The 16,964-nt window shown below is 49.5% G+C and overlaps 1 protein-coding gene across 1 annotated transcript in view; it reads left to right on the forward strand.

Moving 5' to 3' along the window:
- Positions 1-16,022, forward strand: part of col22a1 (collagen, type XXII, alpha 1) — a 46,688-nt gene extending 30,666 nt beyond the window's left edge. Inside the window, exons 35-65 of the mRNA XM_086171467.1 lie at positions 60-113; positions 202-255; positions 354-407; positions 500-553; positions 2,225-2,329; positions 3,270-3,314; positions 3,592-3,669; positions 4,462-4,497; positions 4,584-4,637; positions 4,736-4,780; positions 5,827-5,853; positions 5,955-6,068; positions 6,360-6,413; positions 6,543-6,596; positions 7,162-7,215; positions 7,364-7,417; positions 7,614-7,667; positions 7,761-7,814; positions 7,899-7,952; positions 8,035-8,079; positions 8,384-8,437; positions 9,430-9,483; positions 9,674-9,727; positions 13,069-13,140; positions 13,221-13,256; positions 13,341-13,385; positions 13,985-14,164; positions 14,241-14,307; positions 14,394-14,576; positions 14,866-14,943; positions 15,219-16,022. Coding sequence (XP_086027593.1) covers positions 60-113; positions 202-255; positions 354-407; positions 500-553; positions 2,225-2,329; positions 3,270-3,314; positions 3,592-3,669; positions 4,462-4,497; positions 4,584-4,637; positions 4,736-4,780; positions 5,827-5,853; positions 5,955-6,068; positions 6,360-6,413; positions 6,543-6,596; positions 7,162-7,215; positions 7,364-7,417; positions 7,614-7,667; positions 7,761-7,814; positions 7,899-7,952; positions 8,035-8,079; positions 8,384-8,437; positions 9,430-9,483; positions 9,674-9,727; positions 13,069-13,140; positions 13,221-13,256; positions 13,341-13,385; positions 13,985-14,164; positions 14,241-14,307; positions 14,394-14,576; positions 14,866-14,943; positions 15,219-15,412 — 2,160 coding nt within the window. The 3' untranslated portion in view covers positions 15,413-16,022. The remainder of the gene's footprint in view (positions 1-59; positions 114-201; positions 256-353; positions 408-499; positions 554-2,224; positions 2,330-3,269; positions 3,315-3,591; positions 3,670-4,461; positions 4,498-4,583; positions 4,638-4,735; positions 4,781-5,826; positions 5,854-5,954; positions 6,069-6,359; positions 6,414-6,542; positions 6,597-7,161; positions 7,216-7,363; positions 7,418-7,613; positions 7,668-7,760; positions 7,815-7,898; positions 7,953-8,034; positions 8,080-8,383; positions 8,438-9,429; positions 9,484-9,673; positions 9,728-13,068; positions 13,141-13,220; positions 13,257-13,340; positions 13,386-13,984; positions 14,165-14,240; positions 14,308-14,393; positions 14,577-14,865; positions 14,944-15,218) is intronic.
- The last annotated feature ends 942 nt before the right edge of the window (positions 16,023-16,964 follow it).

The following is a 16,964-nucleotide window of genomic DNA, read 5'->3' on the forward strand; positions in this document are numbered from 1 at the left end:
GTGGATGATGGATGACGGGTCGCAATAAAACTCATTTCTAAAACTTTGTTTCCCCACAGGGTCAAAGAGGGTTACCTGGAGAACAAGGCTTCAAGGGTCCGGCCGGGCTCCCGGTAAGCCCACGCCGCTAGCATTGCGGCCGCCGCCGCCGCGCAGGTTCAAAGAAAGATGCAATTTCACCCGGAGTTGTTCTTCTTTCAGGGTCCAAAAGGCGACACGGGGCTTTCGGGCGAGACGGGTCGGGTTGGAGACCCTGTGAGTTCCCCGGATTGGACCTGATTCAGCTTTGCGCACCAGGTGACGTCCCTGCTGGACGGCTGACGAGTGTGTGTGTGTGTGTGTGTTCATTCCAGGGTCCTCCCGGTATCGCCGGTCCTCAGGGTCTTCGTGGATTACCGGGCAACGTGGTGGGTGTTTTTGCGCCGCCCCCACTTTCATGTGATTTTTTTTTTCTCCTTTTTTTAAAAAAATGAAACCCTGGCATCTGGTTTTCTTCCAGGGGATACCCGGGATCATCGGACCCCCTGGTCCCAGCGGAGAGAGAGGGGACAAGGTCAGTCTGCCCTTGTAGAAACCTGCGCATCTTCACATCCAGCCGGTTCATTGACAGCCCGAGTAGTATTTACGAATAAAGATGATGTCCGCCAATTATCTTTTAAACGGACGTCCAGTAGATCTGTGCGGCTTCGTCGTCCCCCTGAACTCCAAAAACTGTTCAGTTTGATAGACCACCCTCATTTCCGGACTATAAGCCGCTACTTTTTTCCGCTTTTAACACCACGGCTCAAACAACAACCCGGCTAATTTATGTTTTTTTTTTTTGTCGTTCAATTCCAACACCGAAGAAGACAACATTAATGGTTTGAGTGCGCAGGAGGACGACCGAGATAGCCCTCAGCTGGAGTAGGACCAAGCAGGGATAGAAAATGGATGGATGGACTTTTTCTTGTGTTATTTAATATTCATCTTCATCCGCTGTGTTACAGCCACTATTTGGAAAATTGTATTTGATTAAAAAAAAGGATTTCATTATAAAAATGTTTGTAAATACCTGCGGCTTATAGCCAAGTGTGGCTCATATGTGTAGATTGATATAGATGTAGATATAGAGATATATAGATGTAGATTTATTTAGTTATTCAGGTGCACTCAATAGTCTGGAAATACTAAAATAGTGGGTTAATCCCCCCTTCTTGCTCAGTCTCGGCTGGGATTGGCTCCTAATCCACACGGTACTTAGAATGAACCGACGACTGACGACCGATGTGTGAACGTTAACTGGTGCATCCATGTTTGTTCATGTGCAAGTGACAGTTATCTGGGACCCCCAGTATGGGTCGGGTTGTTGCGTACAGGCGAAAGCGAGCCCGTCCTGATGAGAACGACCTTGTGCGTGTCCTCCGTTTATTGTTTCAGTGGAGAAATTAATTCAAATCCTGCAGCGGCCGCGTGAAAGGGTCTAAAAATAGAACTCGTTCCTGCACGAGCCGTCGTTCCCCGGGTTACATGCGAAACCGCAGAGGTTTCAGAAGAAGCCCTGAAATGACCAGGTCTTGTTTCTCAATTTGTTTTCTTTTTTTTTCTTCGAAATCTGATTGTTTATTTAAGTAATGACATTCAACAACAAAAGCAGTCTTTTTTTTTTCTGAATTTTTTTTTTCCTTTTTTCCCCTAACAAGCAGCTCATCTGCATTTCTTAAAAGTACCTGTGAGTCCAAAGGACGGTCAGAAGACGAGATGTTAGAAGAACTTACATTTAGTAGAGTTTTAAAAAATTCGGCACACCAGAAATCCTCCAAAAAGAAAGATGTTTATTTACATGTAACGCAAAAAGCTTATTCTTGCATGCGTAACGTTTCAAGCAAAAACTAGGCTCTTCCTCAGATGCTCGAAATGTCATGCATGCAAATTTTGTGTTGTATGTAAATAAAAATCTTTCTTTTTGGAGCATTTTTGGTGTGCTAATTTTTTCAAAACTCTACTAAGTAATTTTTTTTTTTGTTTTCTATCTCTTTGAGAAGGACTTACATTGACAACAGATTCCGTAGAATTAGGTGGACAGACACATCCCAGAGACAGCAGAGGGTCGAGTGACTTAGCTTCAAGCTAACATTTTGACGTTAGCTTCTACTTCCTGTGTCGTGAGAACATCGTCCCGAGCCGTCCGACGTGATGGGGTTCCACGTCCCGCTCTCGCCGTCCTCACCCTTTGCTTTCATTTCAGGGAGAACCAGGCAAACCGGGACAAGCCGGTCCCCAGGGCCGATCCGGAGAGCCCGGTTTGACGGGACCACCTGGATCGCCGGGGAAGGGCAAGGATGGACTCAGTGTAAGATCGGGATCTTTGACGCGACACGCCTGCGGCCGTGCTTTTTAATTTTTAATGAATTGATTCCAACTGGTTTTACTGTATAATGGGTCGAGGGCTGGTGGAGATCAGGATGGTGAGGCTGGAGTTGCCCCGCAGGAGGTCTAGAGAAATGGTCAAGATCGGAGGAGGTCTAGAGAGATGGCGGGTGGAAGGAAGGAGTGTAAAAGGAAAAGAAGTTCCTCCACCCAGAGTTTTGAACGAGTCTGCTGAGGGGCTGAAACAAAAAACAAAAAACACAAAAGAAAACCAAGATGGCTGCCAGCGCCGAAGGGGACGGTTTATTTACTTTGATGGAAAGCCAAAAAAACACTTTCATCCCCGGCTAGAGAGGAAAGCGGACCTGGGGCGATCTTCCATCTCACACCGTCCGTTCTGATTGGTCGTCCAACATCAGGGGGTCAGAGGTCCCGCCTGTTGTTTCTGCACCAGAACCAGGACTTAACCGCTTCCGGACCAGAATGTTTTGCGCTCGAGCCTAGCGAGCGGGAAACAGCCTCAGGCTACGGCTCCGATAGCGGCGGCACTAAGTCTCAAACAACTATTTGCGACATGAACCTCACAGAGGAATATTTGTCTTCTTTCCCAAATGAAAGCACAAGGTTTAGTTTCATTTCTTTACGCCCCTGCAGCGCAGCTGCTAGCAGCACCGCGCCGCGGGAGGAAACCTGCCTGCTGACGAGGCAGGCGGTGGCAAACAAGCAAAAAAAAAAAAAAAAACGCTGTAAAGGCAAAGAGCGTTAAAATTACCGAGGCGCAAATGCAAGAAACCCCCCCCCCATGGCGCTGTGTGTTTTACGGCCGCCAGCTGTGGCGCCCTGCGGCCCCCTCGCCGATGCTCGTACGCGCTGAATTATTTATTCCACGGCTGTTTTAATTGATGTAATTTGTGGTGTTACAGGGAGACCCGGGACCGCAGGGAGTCCAAGGGCCCCCGGGGCTGAAGGTAACACCGCTGTTTTCACTGTGTGTGTGTGTGTGTGTGTGTGTGTGTGTGTCTGTAATTGCTTCTAGTTTTTTCTTTTTCTTTTTAAGTAAAAACTAGAAAGAAAAAAAAAACATTAATGCTCCATTTATAGTGTCGGGTTCACTGCATCGGATTATTCGGCCGTACATTTCCCTCTTCTCGGTTTGCCGTTTATTCCGTCTTATTTCCTCCAACAATTTGAAATCCGCCAGATCTTTTGGCGGCAAGCGGCAAAGTTGTTTTCGTTTCCCCTCAGGGTCCACAGGGGTCGCCGGGAGAGCCGGGGTTGCCGGGAGACAGGGGACCGCCGGGCGACAGCAAAGAGGGACCTCCGGTAAGAATGTCGGTTCCTCGCTATCGATCTGTGGAACCCGACTGATTCGCAGAAACTCACAGATGTATCGGTACGACCGCGAGAACTTCAGCGATCAATAGGATCAACTATTGAAGCTTTTCGCTGGTTATCTGGTTTCTTGGTGCTCTGGGACAGCAGAGGAACCGGGGATGTTGGGCTTCAGCTCCTGGGACGGTTTAGGCGCCGATTCCCAGGCAGGGTCTTGTTACGGCTCCGTAGGCGCTTGAGCCACTTTAGTACCGACGTAGTTTTTTGCAGCTCAGAGAACAGTGTCAGGATTGAAGCCGTTGCTCGGCGCATTTTGACGGCAGAGGAACCGATGACCATGGATTTCAGCTCCTAGAACCATTTTCGCAGGGCCTTACAGCTCTATCGCAACTCATGTGACGCAGGGGATTGGTGGAGCTCTTAAGCCACACCCTTCTTGGATCTGGTTAGCGTCATTTTAAAAGACCATCATTGAGATTGGTCAACAAATTGGGCAGAAACAGTGAGAAATAGAGCGACATAGAGGCCCTTCTGACCTGCTATGCCGCGGAGGGGTTTCCGGGGTATCGCAGACGAACGTCAACGTTTTGTCCGATAGAAGTTAGCTAACGGGGCTCTTCACACGGCAAAGCAGCGCAGAGAGAACTCATCTGATAGTTCATGGTTATGATTCCCGCCATGCAGAACATGGATTCTCCACATTGTCTCCAAACCTTCTGAGGTCTGATGTCACATCTGTTTGTAAAATGACAAAGTCGTTGTCTTAAATCTCTATCTTCACAGGGTCCTCAGGGGAACAACGGGGAACCCGGACCAGCGGTGAGTACCTCTTATTTATCGGGTTTGATGTGTTTTTTTTCGTACTTGTTCACGAGTGATTCTAAATTTGTCTTGCGGGCTTTCAGGGTTTGAGGGGTCCACCAGGGGTCGCCGGTCCTCAGGGTCCCGCTGGTCACAACGTAAGTCCACCGCCGTTTCGGGGATTAGCATTAGCACGTTTTTGTCCGAGTCACCTGCCGCCGATGTCAAACGTGATCCGTGGTGTCGTCAAACGCAGGGTCTGCCGGGGAGGCCCGGAGAGAAGGGGTCACCGGGAGAACCGGTGAGTGGACGGACGCGTCGGTCTGTTCTTGCTTCTCGACCAATCACGGCCGAGCTGGGCGGCAGCGCCGCCGCTACCCTGAGCGCAGCGTGAGCGCTATCGACAATGAATGGGAAACAGGTCTAAACACTGAAGATTTCACGATCTGGAGTTGGATTTAAAAAAATAAAAATTGATAAATAATAACAATAATAAAGTAAAAACATATTCTATCTGTGTATGATGAGGAAGCAATACTATAATTATCCTATTCAGTTCGATCAAAATGATTGGGAAAAGATAAGATAAACTTTATTGATCCCTAAAGGGGAAATTCTTTTGTCACAGCAGCGTAACAGTTATCATATCAATAAATATGAATATAATTATAAATAGATTCGAAGACAATTAGAGGGTAGTAAAAGACATCCACAAATAGACAGATAGAAGAGAGAACAACAACAACAAGAATGGACAACAGAATGGGAGGAAAAGAAAGGGTGAAAGTAGTCAACCAAAATGACAACAACAAGTATAGGAACATCAACAAAGTGATAATAGCAATGACAAAAATAAAGAAAAATAATCAGGATGCGGAAGATGTTTATCCTTTTTGGTTGAGCACAAAAAGGATACAAATAGACAAAAATAGACAACAGAGTTCAGACATGACACGTGTTGGGGAAATTCTTTTGTCAATCAATTCACTTGACTGGTCCTTCATTATATTTCGATGCACGTTGTCAAGTGTTACTTCCATAAAGTTCTTGTAGGAAATGCCAATAAAATCTTTTTAGGTTGAATTAGCTGCTTCCTGTTTCCTCTATTATAAATGGTGGATGCATACTTCTACTGCTCCCTTGAGTATTTCATCCCCATATATCTTAATTATTACAATAAGCTTGTTTTTACTTTTGCTTCCCAACCGGATTTTCAGTTTTTCCAAAAGTGTAAAACAAAATGAACGCCTCTGACTTCATGCTTTTTTGAAAGAAAATCCAGGCATAAAATGTTTTGGGACAGATTTGGGGGTTTGTTGATCCGCCTCTCTGCTCCCCTTCTTTCAGGGAAAAGTGGCTGACGTGGACCTGACGGTGAGCGCCGTCACCGCCCCTCGGCTTCCTCGCCTTCCTCGCCTTCCTCGCCTTCCTTGCCCGCCGGCCTTTTCTCAAAAAACCGTCACTCCCTCTTCCAGAACGTTTGCTCCGAATGTCCTGCCGGGTCTCCGGGACCCGCTGGAATTCCAGGGCTGCCGGGGGACAAGGGCCTACCGGGACCGGCCGGGAAAAGCGGTCAGGACGGGTATCAGGTGCTTTTGTTCGTTTCTAATTTAAACCCTCAATGTCAAATGATACCTTAAATTCTGGATCTGAGGCCGAACGGTTTAAGTGTTTTATTCATAAAAGGTTAATCAATCAGTTGGTCCTGGTTTCCGCCCTAAACAGGGCTCGAGCTCAGCTCTCATTAATCCTGCCCGCTGTGAGCGATCGGCGGGGAGCGCCATTAGCCCCGCGTCCCCCCGGGGGGGCGGCGCTGAGCGATGAGCGCAACGCCGTCCTGTAGCCGCGGAGACTGATGTTCCCAAATGTGTCTTTGACAGGGCTCGCCGGGAAAAGCCGGACCCCCGGGACTCCCCGGAGCCGACGGAGCGAAGGCGAGTCGGCGGCTAAACGCTAACCGGTCGAAACGGAAGATGCTATTTTCCAAATAGTAAAGATTTAGGTTCCTTCCAAAGAGTTTTTCTCACATTTCATCTTCCATCTGTCTTGGCTTTCCATCCCAGGGGATAAAAGGCGACCGAGGACCTCCAGGAGGCCCCGGAGAGAAAGGAGAGAAGGTGCGTTCTGTGATCAGAATCAGAAAGAACTTTCTATGTCCCTGAGGGGAAATTGGGGGGCACATAGGGTAGCAACGTCAAATTGGGAACATAAAAAGAATAAAATAAAATAGATAAAATTAAATAAACAAACAAACAAATAAATAAATAATAAAATATTATAATAATAATAAAAAAACAATAGTAGTATAATAATAATTATTATTAATAATAATAAAAACATATTTATATATAAACATATAAAGTACTGTACAGCATTATGCAAATAAATATATCACAAGCTACGTTTGGGGGCAATGAGGGGTTTGCATGGTGGCTGAGAATTGAGGAGTTGGAATGCTCAGGGGTCAAAGGTCGTCCCTCTCTCCTGGGTGTCACAGGCAGGGCAGCCGAGTGCCACCTGAGGCCGGGTGTAAGATGTGGGACTGGTCTTGGAGGATTTTTTGGGGGGTTTTAATTAGCGCTCCAGTTTAAACACATTCCGGTCAAGAAGAGTGACATCATTTTTCAGGCACTTTTACGGCCAGTATGAATGATGAATTTCTGCTATAATTGCCATTTGCAGGGTCACCAGGGACCCCCCGGTCACCCCGGTCCTGCCGGGATAATGGGCGCTCCTGTAAGTCGCCGCCGTCTCGGCGTTTCTTTCGAGTTTCGCCGTGGAAAAACGTCCATCATCTCTTTTTGTTTTTTAAACGGGGCTCATTTGTGAGGATTATTGTCTCCGTCCGACCCCCCTCGTCTCTCCCTCCTCTTTCCCTCACCAGGGTAACGATGGGCAGCCCGGCTCCGTCGGCCCCCCGGGACCCGCCGGAGAAAAGGTCAGGCTACGTTTGTGTTCTTTGCCTTTAAAAAAAAAAAGAAAAAAAAGAAATAAAGGCTCGGCAGTCGAGTCATTATCGCGCTAACAGCCTCTATCTGGCATGTAGGTCAGCCGGCCCACGGGAGTAATGGCCGCCATTAATCATTTCCTCTCCCCTTCGTGACCCGTTTGTTTGTTTTGTCTGGTTCCTCCAGGGCAAAGAGGGTCTGAAGGGGATCCAGGGCCCGCCGGGTCTACCTGGATTAACGGTAAGACGGACGGTTTCACGCGCGGCGTCACCAATCTGAGCGGCGCGTCAGGAGTGCGATGCAACGTCATGCGTCTCAATGACTGATTTGCAGGGCGAGCCGGGGAAAATGGGCAAAGACGGACGAACGGGCGAACCGGGAGAAACTGTGAGTTGGCCGCGCCGCCAGCACCACGGCGTCTGTTAGGAGGTTCAGTGTGGCGTGACGCCGGAGTTTTTGTTTCTGCCGCAGGGCAAGCAGGGAGAGCCGGGACCCCCAGGAAACCCCGGGCTCCGGGGGCTGCCGGTAAGTGGCCGCCGCCGTCCTCGCCGCCGCAAAGGGTGGCAGAACATTCGGCTGACCCTCCCTGGTTTCTCCTCCCGTTCAGGGCTTCAAGGGACACAGAGGAGAACCTGGACCACAGGGCGGGAAAGTAAGGACTTTCTGTTAACAGCTCTTCTTCATCCATGTCTCAATTTCTGTCAAATGTTGCTATGACGACAAAACAAGGAAATGAACGCCGCGTGACTTCGGCACGGTTTTCGGAGTTCATCCCGTCCGACACGTACGTTTTCCCATCGCCATTGCGACGGAATCGCTAGCGCTACGCAAAAGAAGCTAGGTTTTCATCGTGGTTACAGCAGATGACATCTGGACGCATCTCCACCGATCACAGGGCTCGTCGATTTGGGCCCGGAGCATCTTCACCATCTCTCATTTCTTCTCCTTCCAAACAGGGAGAAGACGGAAAGCCCGGCGTATCTGGACGGGATGGGAAACCCGGCAAGGAGGTTGGTTCCGACGGCAACACCGGAAACTTTCTTTGAGACCAAAAATGGGGAACGGCACACGGAGCGGGAACTTAAATCCTGGATTCAGACACTAAGAAGGAAGCAGATATTTGAGGATTTAAGGGCACGAAATGTAGGATCTTTCTCCATCTCCTTGAAACAAAGAGTAGATTAGATTGCATCCTTGTGGAAGTACAGCCGAGATACCACAGTTGAGTAGAATAATCTCGAAGCCGTGACATCAGCGGTCCATCGACGGTGGCGTGAGTTTCAACGACAGCTCGGTCTCGTTCACCTCCGCCTGGCCGGGAACCCTGTTCCCTGCTCCGCCCCTCCGTTGTCCCCAATCCAGGATGCGACACGTTGCCAAAAAGGGTTTCAGCCGAATAGTTTCTGCCAAAAATAGCTGCGGCGGCCGCTCCTGCCGAGAAGGTATTACGTAAGTGAGGACCGCTCATTGGCAGCTTGGTGCTATCAGAGGGATGACATCATCGAGGCGAGATGATGCCAGCTGTCATTAGCCTCAGTTGTGAAGGGATCAATCATCCGTTGGTTTTTAATCGATCGATATCTGATATCTGTCCACTGCAGACCCGTCCCACTAACTAACGTACAATGTTCTCCAAACATCTAGATCATCCTAAGCACATCCTTTGAACATCTTCCCGTGTTACCTTCAAATTCACCGTTAGCGTTTTGATCCCAATCTGATGAGCACGTTAGCTATCGCATGTTTGTCCGTTCTCACGGACGTGACCCTTGATAGCTTCCTGACAAAACTACCTTTTTCCATCTTTCAGTCGACCTTTTTTGACGTCATGAACGACGCCAACCTCTTTACTCGTCGTAGAATCTCCCCGGAGAGGTCAAACCGATGTCCTCCGGCATTCTTATTGAGGGGTTTACACCTGTTAAGACTGAAGTGAGACAGGAAGTCGCGCGTTAGACTGTGAAACCAGACAATGAGGTATCCTGTCCTCTTTCACCGGCAGGGGCTGAAAGGGCCTCCGGGACCGGAGGGGCTCATCGGACCGAGGGGGGAGCCGGTGAGTGGATTCCTGCCCGAGCCGCCGTGCTCAAAGTGACGACTCAGCAAAGTGTCATGCAGACGGATGGACCCGGACGCGGAGCGGCGGCGGAGTCGTCGCTCTCGCTGTCCTTCCTCATCAGTTCCCCGATCCTGTGCTTCTGCCAGACATTCATCACTATTCCTCCCGCTCTCTATTTTCCTCTCAGGGCAAGCAGGGTGAACCGGGACCGTCGGGAAAATCTGGCCTCCCTGGAACCCCTGTGAGTTTATCGCCTGCCGCAAATCCACTTTGTCGATAAAGATAAGAAAGAGATGGTCATGTTTAGAAGCCCGGCGCTCCGAGAATACATTCGAGACAGGAAGACTCAGGCGGAGGGCATTTTCAGAGGGAGCTATTTCTTTAGTGTTCGTGTGTGTGTGTGTGTGTGTGTGTGTGTGTGTGTGTGTGTGTGTGTGTGGAGGAAATGAAGGAGAGGATGTGAAGTATTTCTGGAGGAGATGAGCTGTCAGTGTGTGATAGAAACAGCAGCCTTCCTGCCTGTGGGAGGGAACGTGACCGTCCGTCCGGTTGGTGAGGGGCGACCGAGGGAACGAGTTACTAATTTTCTGGTGACATCGGAACACGTCGGGCACGGAATTCATTTCGGAGGTTCATAATTTCCTCGGGGGGTCGGTCAGATCCACGAAGAAGTGGGCCGACTGGGTTTGTGGGCGAAAAAGTGGTCAAAGTTAATTTCTAATATTTCTATTTGAGGCGGGGAAGTGGTTCGCGCTTCCTCCTCGCACCAATAAGGTCTCTGGTTGGTGCTCCACAGCCCAAAAACAAGCAGTTGTATGCTAGCTGTCATAGTCTTGCAGTCCACAGCCCAAAAACAAGCAGTTGTATGCTAACGGTCGTAGCAGTGCAGTCAGCAGTCCAAAAACAAGCAGAAGGTTTGTGGGGGATCCTAAATTTCCAGAGATGTGACTGGTTGTATGCCTCTATGCCAACTCTTGCCCAATGACAGCTCCTCCAGCGAGCTTATTTAATATATTGGAATTCGTTAAAATCTATTTAAAGTCAATTGCTAGTTTTAGCTAATGTTGAGTAACCACATAAAATCCTAGACTGAACGACATTGAAGTTCAAGGAGTTGGAATGAGTGAGAACACGTCGTGAATGGATGGAACACTGGAAATGAAAAGGTTCATAAAAATGTCGTTAAGCTGTGCTGGTACGGCTGGTTCAGGGACCGGAGCCTCATTTGGACGTGATTGAAGTGAAACGAGTGACGGACTTCCATCGGGCCTGTGCCGGCCTGGTGCAGCCGGCTGTTTGGGGGTTTTAGTAGTTTGACATTTTGTCCTTCAGAATTCTTCCGCTGACAGATGTTCTTGCCCCAGGGCCGTGTGTGTGTGTGTGTGTGTGTGTGTGTGTGTGTGTGTGTGTGTGTGTGTGTGTGTGTGTGTGTGTGTGTGTGTGTGTGTGTGTGTGTGTGTTTAGGAGGGCAGGTTTCAGCCTCCTCAGCAGAAAATCAGTCCATGCCCGGTGCCCCTGGGAGACCCCGTCCCTGGCCTGTCACATTCTCACTTTCCTATGACTTTTGAAGAACCTTCTATTGTTTATTCATATTGTTTTGTGATTCGAACTTTTTCCTCTCTGCTCCATAAGTTTGTAACAATTTTTAGGCATTTTTTAAAATATATGTTTTTATATATTATTTTGGCCCCCAAAAAAAAAAAAAAAAAAAAAAAAAAAAAAAAAATATATATATATATATATATATATATATTTTTTTTTATATATATAATACGCATTATATATTTTGTAATAACATTATATATTATACAATAAACATACATTATATTCATGTATTTTATATATATATATATGCAGGACTCTCAGAAAATAGTAATATTCACTTTTTCATGATATTCTGATATTTTGAGATAGGATTTTTGAGTTTTCTTAAGATTTAAGCCATAATTAGAAACATTAGAATAGTAAAAGGCTTGTAATATTTCAGTTGATTTGTAATAAATCCAGAATGTATGACATTTTTGTTTTCATAATTGCATTACAGAAGACAAAGAACTTCACAATATCACATTATTCAAATTTTCTGAGACAGTCCTGTATATATTTATATATACACACACACACACACACACACACACACACGCACGCACATGTTATCGTCTAGTTTTGCTAGCTGGTCTCATTTTTGACTCTCGTCTTTGACTCATCCGGAGTCATGCTGCCGTTGTCATGGTTACATCTCCAATGTTGGACACTGTTGCTTTCTAGCTGGACTTTTTTTTCAAATAATTGTGGTTAAATGGGAAAGTTCAGCCTGGCAGGAGGACTGACAGGAGAGGAGCACTTTTATTGCTGATCACACCCAGGGTCCGAAGGTGCTCAGCTTCTCGCTCGGTCACATAAACGCCGCTGAAACAACGAGCTGGACGTTTATGAAGCGTTTCGATGACGCTGGCGTGAGGAAAAAAACCCAAAGCCTCAAGAAAACCAGCCACTATGTGGCGCTTTATGGTCCTGGCTTGGAAACCTTTGGAGTTTAGTCACAAGTGTAAAAGCGCTCCACCCCCGACCTTTGTGAAGGTCAGGTGACGCCGAGGAGACTCTTTACTAAAGGCGCCTCGCCGGAGACATGAAAAGAATCCATTTTGCAAAATCCTGCCTCGTGTTTGCTCTGACGTCGGCGTCCGGACCCCGTTTAACTCCGAGTGACTCGGACACATGCGGTTCAAACCTTTAAAAATAACCCCATTTGAATAAACCATCCAGCCGCGCCTGCTGTTTCTGCTCCAAAACAAAAGGAGTTTTGTACTTTCATTCAAGACAACAAGGATCCCCAAACAAGCATTCTTCAATATTTCATTTGATGATGGATTCATCAACCGTTGTTTTGTAGGGCTGGAAAGGCGAGGAGAGGGTATTTGCGTATTTGCAGGAGAGGCGGTATGACGTGCCAGAGAAGCGACGCTCAGAAGGCGGAGGGAGGTTGTCCGGAGGGGGCGGCTCAGGGCCGGTGAGCCGAGATGGTGATCGAATCCTCCGAGGATGAGACGATAACGGCGGTATCGGAGAGTAATCCCCAAATCTCCCAAGAAGTCTCAAAAGAGATGTGAGAAATGGCCCGAGCGCGACCCAGAATCCCAAAGATTACCCCGACTATCTGGTCGCGGGCCAGTTTTCCCGACCGTGAACAAATCGGAGTTGAGAAGCTCCCGAACGCTGGCAGATAGCGATCTGGAAATGGCCTCAGAAGAAGTGAGCGGCTGGATAGGAATTGGAGAAGGATTCCGGTTTCAAGAATATAAAGTAGAAATCTCCTCCTCGCGCTCAGATTGAGAGCAGAGATGGCGGTACGCTTTCCTTTTCCGCCGGCATCTCGTCTTCCTGCCCGAATATCCCGTGTAAATATGAATTTTTAATCCGATCTGACGGGCTGGCACGTCCCGCCGCAGGGTCGCTCTGTTGGATTTAAATCCAGGCCGTGCTAATCTTTCCAAATCCCCGTTAATGAGCGGCGGGCTTTTAGACTCGGGGCACTTTGGCTCGGTGCTGTGACGAACCCCCCCACGTCTGCGCTGTGCTCAGGGTCTGAGGGGTGACAAAGGCGAGTCGGGGAACCCGGGATTGCCAGGTTTCAGCGGGCCTAAAGGCCCAGCGGTGAGTGCTCCTGTTTACGCAAAAATATATTTATCTGAAACTATAATATCTCAGAGGTTAACTTTAATATCCTTCTCCAGGGCCCTCCCGGCCCAGCCGGTCCTGAGGGGAAGCAGGTGAGCCGCCGGAGGGATGGGTAGTGTTTAAAAAAAAAAAAACGTTTATGCAGCGTAACCTTCTTTTGTCCGGTCGTCTTCCAGGGGATTCCAGGCAGAGGCGGCGACCGCGGCGTCAAAGGAGACAAGGTAGGCGGCGGAAAATAAGATCAAGCTGAGGATGGTGACTTTTGGATCACTGCAGGTCTCCTTGTTCTGTTTGGTCACACCCAGCAAGCTGCTCTGCACAAGTCATTAGCACCGGTTCCTAATATCAGACTTCTGTACTATTTCATCCAACGAAACACTCCTTTTGAGTCGAGATTTTCCAATCGGCTTGGTGGTGCAATCAAGGTTCAAGAAATTACATTACATTACATTTGGCAGACGCTTTTATCCAAAGCGACTTACAATAGAGGACATAAGGACTGCAAATAACACTTGCAAATACAAGATGCACAGGAAATATACAGAACAGTAAGCTTGGGTTAGTGAGTTTTTTTTTTTTTTTTTTTTTTTTTTTTTTGACAAAGACATACACAAACGTACAAACACACACACACACACTGCATAGCCTAACTTGGTGCCTAACCTGATCTGGGGCATCAGCGCAGTAAAAAGTCCTGAAAGAGAAAAGTTTTCACCTGTTTCTTGAAGGTAGAGATAGATGATGCTAGTCTTGTTGCTTCCGGAAGTTTGTTCCACCACTGAGGTAGTGGTGAAGAAATATCCCAACTGTCCTGATCCAGGGTGAAGCAGGATTCAAGGGCGATAAGGGACAGCAAGGCGAAGCGGGTATGCCCGGAAACCCCGGTCCCCCGGGCAGGAAGGGCCACACCGGTATGATGGGCATGTCGGGGCCACCGGGAGAAATCGGAGCCCCCGGGCCTCAGGGGCCTTCCGGGAACCCCGGAATCCCCGGCCCCAGGGTGAGTGGGCTCCCCGAGAGCTTTGGACGATGAGCTCGTCCTCGGTCCGGCCGGTGATGAAGGTCTGTCCCCGCAGGGGGAGTCGGTGTCACTGGAGCAGATGAGACGGCTGGTCCAGGAGGAGCTCACCAAACAGCTGGAGGGTGAGACGCTGCATCCCGGAGCCTCTTGTACCTCCTGTCCGCTTCCCGCTTGACCTTTGACCCCGTTCCCTCCCCCGGCTCTCCAGCCAGACTAGCTTACCTCATAGCTCAGATGCAGCCGGCCCACGTGAAGAGCACGGCGGGACGGCCCGGGCCCCCCGGCCCACCCGGTAAAGAAGGCAGCCCCGGACGCAGCGGCCCGCCCGGAGAGCCTGGTATGCCAGGACAGAACGGAGGAGAAGGACCGAGGGGACCCGCGGGACCCCAAGGTAGGAGGAGCCGCTTGCAGAAGAGCCGTCGGAGGGGCCGTAGACCGTCTTACTTTTTGCCCGTGAAATGTTTGGGGACCATCGTGTTCGTCCACCGGCATCTTTTGTTTTGTCGTGATACTGCTCCCGACCACTAGGGGGAGCAACGGTAGCGGCGGGTTAACAGGTTAACCCTGGATTTGGAGAACGTTCTCTTGGACACTGAAAAAAAAATCTGGATGGAACTGGATGGCATGGCCTCGCTATCAGGGTTTGTCGCCGACGATTTGCTTATTCGTTTTTCTTCCAGGTGAAAAGGGCTCGAGGGGAGAGAAGGGCGAAGCCGGCGTGGGCGAGAGGGGCGAGACCGGACCGCCGGGTCCCATAGGTAACCTCCGCTCGCTTGCATTGTGACGTCACCAGGCTGAGCCCGAAATGATCCCATTCCCTTAAACCTCACATGGTCCGCCGTCACGTTTTGGGTTACAAAGCCAAGACGGCGGCCCGTCGGCAAGCATCGTCAAATTGGCGTCCGGATCGTGAAATTAATTTTCTGGAGAAAATTCTCAAACCTTTGCGTCGGTCACGTGAACCATAATCTGACTCCAGGTATTTTCGGTCATTGACGATCTTCAAGGTCCAACCCGTCTCCTCTCTCCCCAGGCCCGGCTGGTCTCCCTGGTTACGGCAAAGACGGAAGCCCGGGGCAAAACGGAGTCCAGGGCGAACCGGGAAATCCCGGCCCCCACGGCCAGCCGGGGCCCCCGGGCCCCCCGGGCCAGTGCGACCCGTCCCAGTGCGCCTACTACGCCAGCCTCGCGCAGAGACCTCACACCAAAAACGTCAAGGGGACTTAAAACCGAAACCCGAACAAACTCCGCTCAGAGCTCGACGTCTAGCCGTATTTATGAACTCGGTCGTTTTTTCCGTCTGAACATCAAGAACTTCTCTTCTCAAGGTAACCTCAGTCTGGAGGGCTGAAGTGACACGTGCTGCCGGTCAGAATCTTTTGGATTGTCTCTGGGGGGGTCGGGTCGGGGTTTTGGGTGAAGACGGCAGCTGATTTATCACTTTTCCTCCCCTGCTTTGCTTCCTGTCCAACCGACAGGGAGAAAACAAAGCTAGCGGTGGTGCAAGTCCTGCCCCTTTCACCACCTGTCAATCAAAAGCTTTGTCAGTTGCTGAGATATTTTTTTTGTTACTGATTTGTTGGAATTATTATGGGAAATATTTGTCGGTTTTTGGGGTGGGGGGGGCAATGTCAGTACCAGCAGTGCATTTTTTTTTTTTTTAATTGTCTATTCATGTATGTGAGGGGTGCGGAGGAGATGAATGACCGCCTTTCTTTCGCACCCCTTGCCCCGAAAAGCAGTGTTTTCGTGAAACCCGGGGAGGCGAAGGACCTCGGCGAGACGAGCCTGAGATCTTCCTCTCCGGCCCCGCTGGGAATAAACTCACGCTAACATCCGTCCTTCTCGACCTGACTTTGTGTCCCTTTAAATTTGACCTTTGGAACAGGTGAAAATCCCAGCCCGATGACCCCGATCTTAACGACGGGCAGAGAAACGTCCCCACCTGGTTGGTTTAATGAAGCCCTCGTCGTCTCGTGTAGCCATCGCAGCTTTTTTGCCTCCGTCCCCCCCAGAAAGGCTGTTTGCTTGACGCCGCTTTCTCTAAACGTGTCACTTCCTGTGCGCTCGCCGGGGCTCATTAGGTGCCTTCGCCGCCGTCCAGCCAGACATCTCTTTTATTCGCCCACCGGAACTTGCAATTGAGGAGTCGCTTCCCTGCATCCCGATGACCAGACCGTCGTGTTTAACCGCCTGATATATGTCCGCCTCTTCGTCCCTCACGGACCAATTACGGTCCTCCTGTCCTCGGACGTGCCCGTCATCTAGAACCCATTTGGAAGCCTCCGTGAGGACGCGCCATTTGTCTTCCTTACAACGGAGGAGGGGAAACACGCACAAACACCCACAAGAGCAACCAGGAAGAGGCGGCTGAGGAGGAGGAGGAGGGTGCAGGTTCACCATGAAGAGAACATGGAGGTGTTTGTTTCAGGCCCCGGCGGAGCTAAACGGAGCATCTCCCGGCAACCCCGGGGTTAGAAAACCTATCGGCGCCTCAACCAAAAATGGTATTCTTTGGCGGTTAGCGGCGCAAGCTGTTAGCAGAGGCCACTAGCCGGCTGCGACGCTAACGCGACCATTGAAAAAGGACGTGTAACTGACGTCGTCAATCCCGGTTAGTTCAACTTTAAGGTGTGCCGATGCAGCGCGTGCGGCTCGAACGCGGCGAGCCCTGCCGGAGCTCCTCGTGTGTGTCTCCGTAACAGCGAGGGAACAGGAAGCGCTCGCTCAAAAAGAGCCTTTTTTCCGCTCTTATTACGACCTTTCAGTTTTAGCAAAT

This window comes from Fistularia commersonii, chromosome 24 (genome assembly GCF_037954325.1).
Source record: "Fistularia commersonii isolate RoL2024-O1a breed Wild chromosome 24, RoL_Fcom_v1.0, whole genome shotgun sequence".
Lineage (NCBI taxonomy): Eukaryota > Metazoa > Chordata > Actinopteri > Syngnathiformes > Fistulariidae > Fistularia > Fistularia commersonii.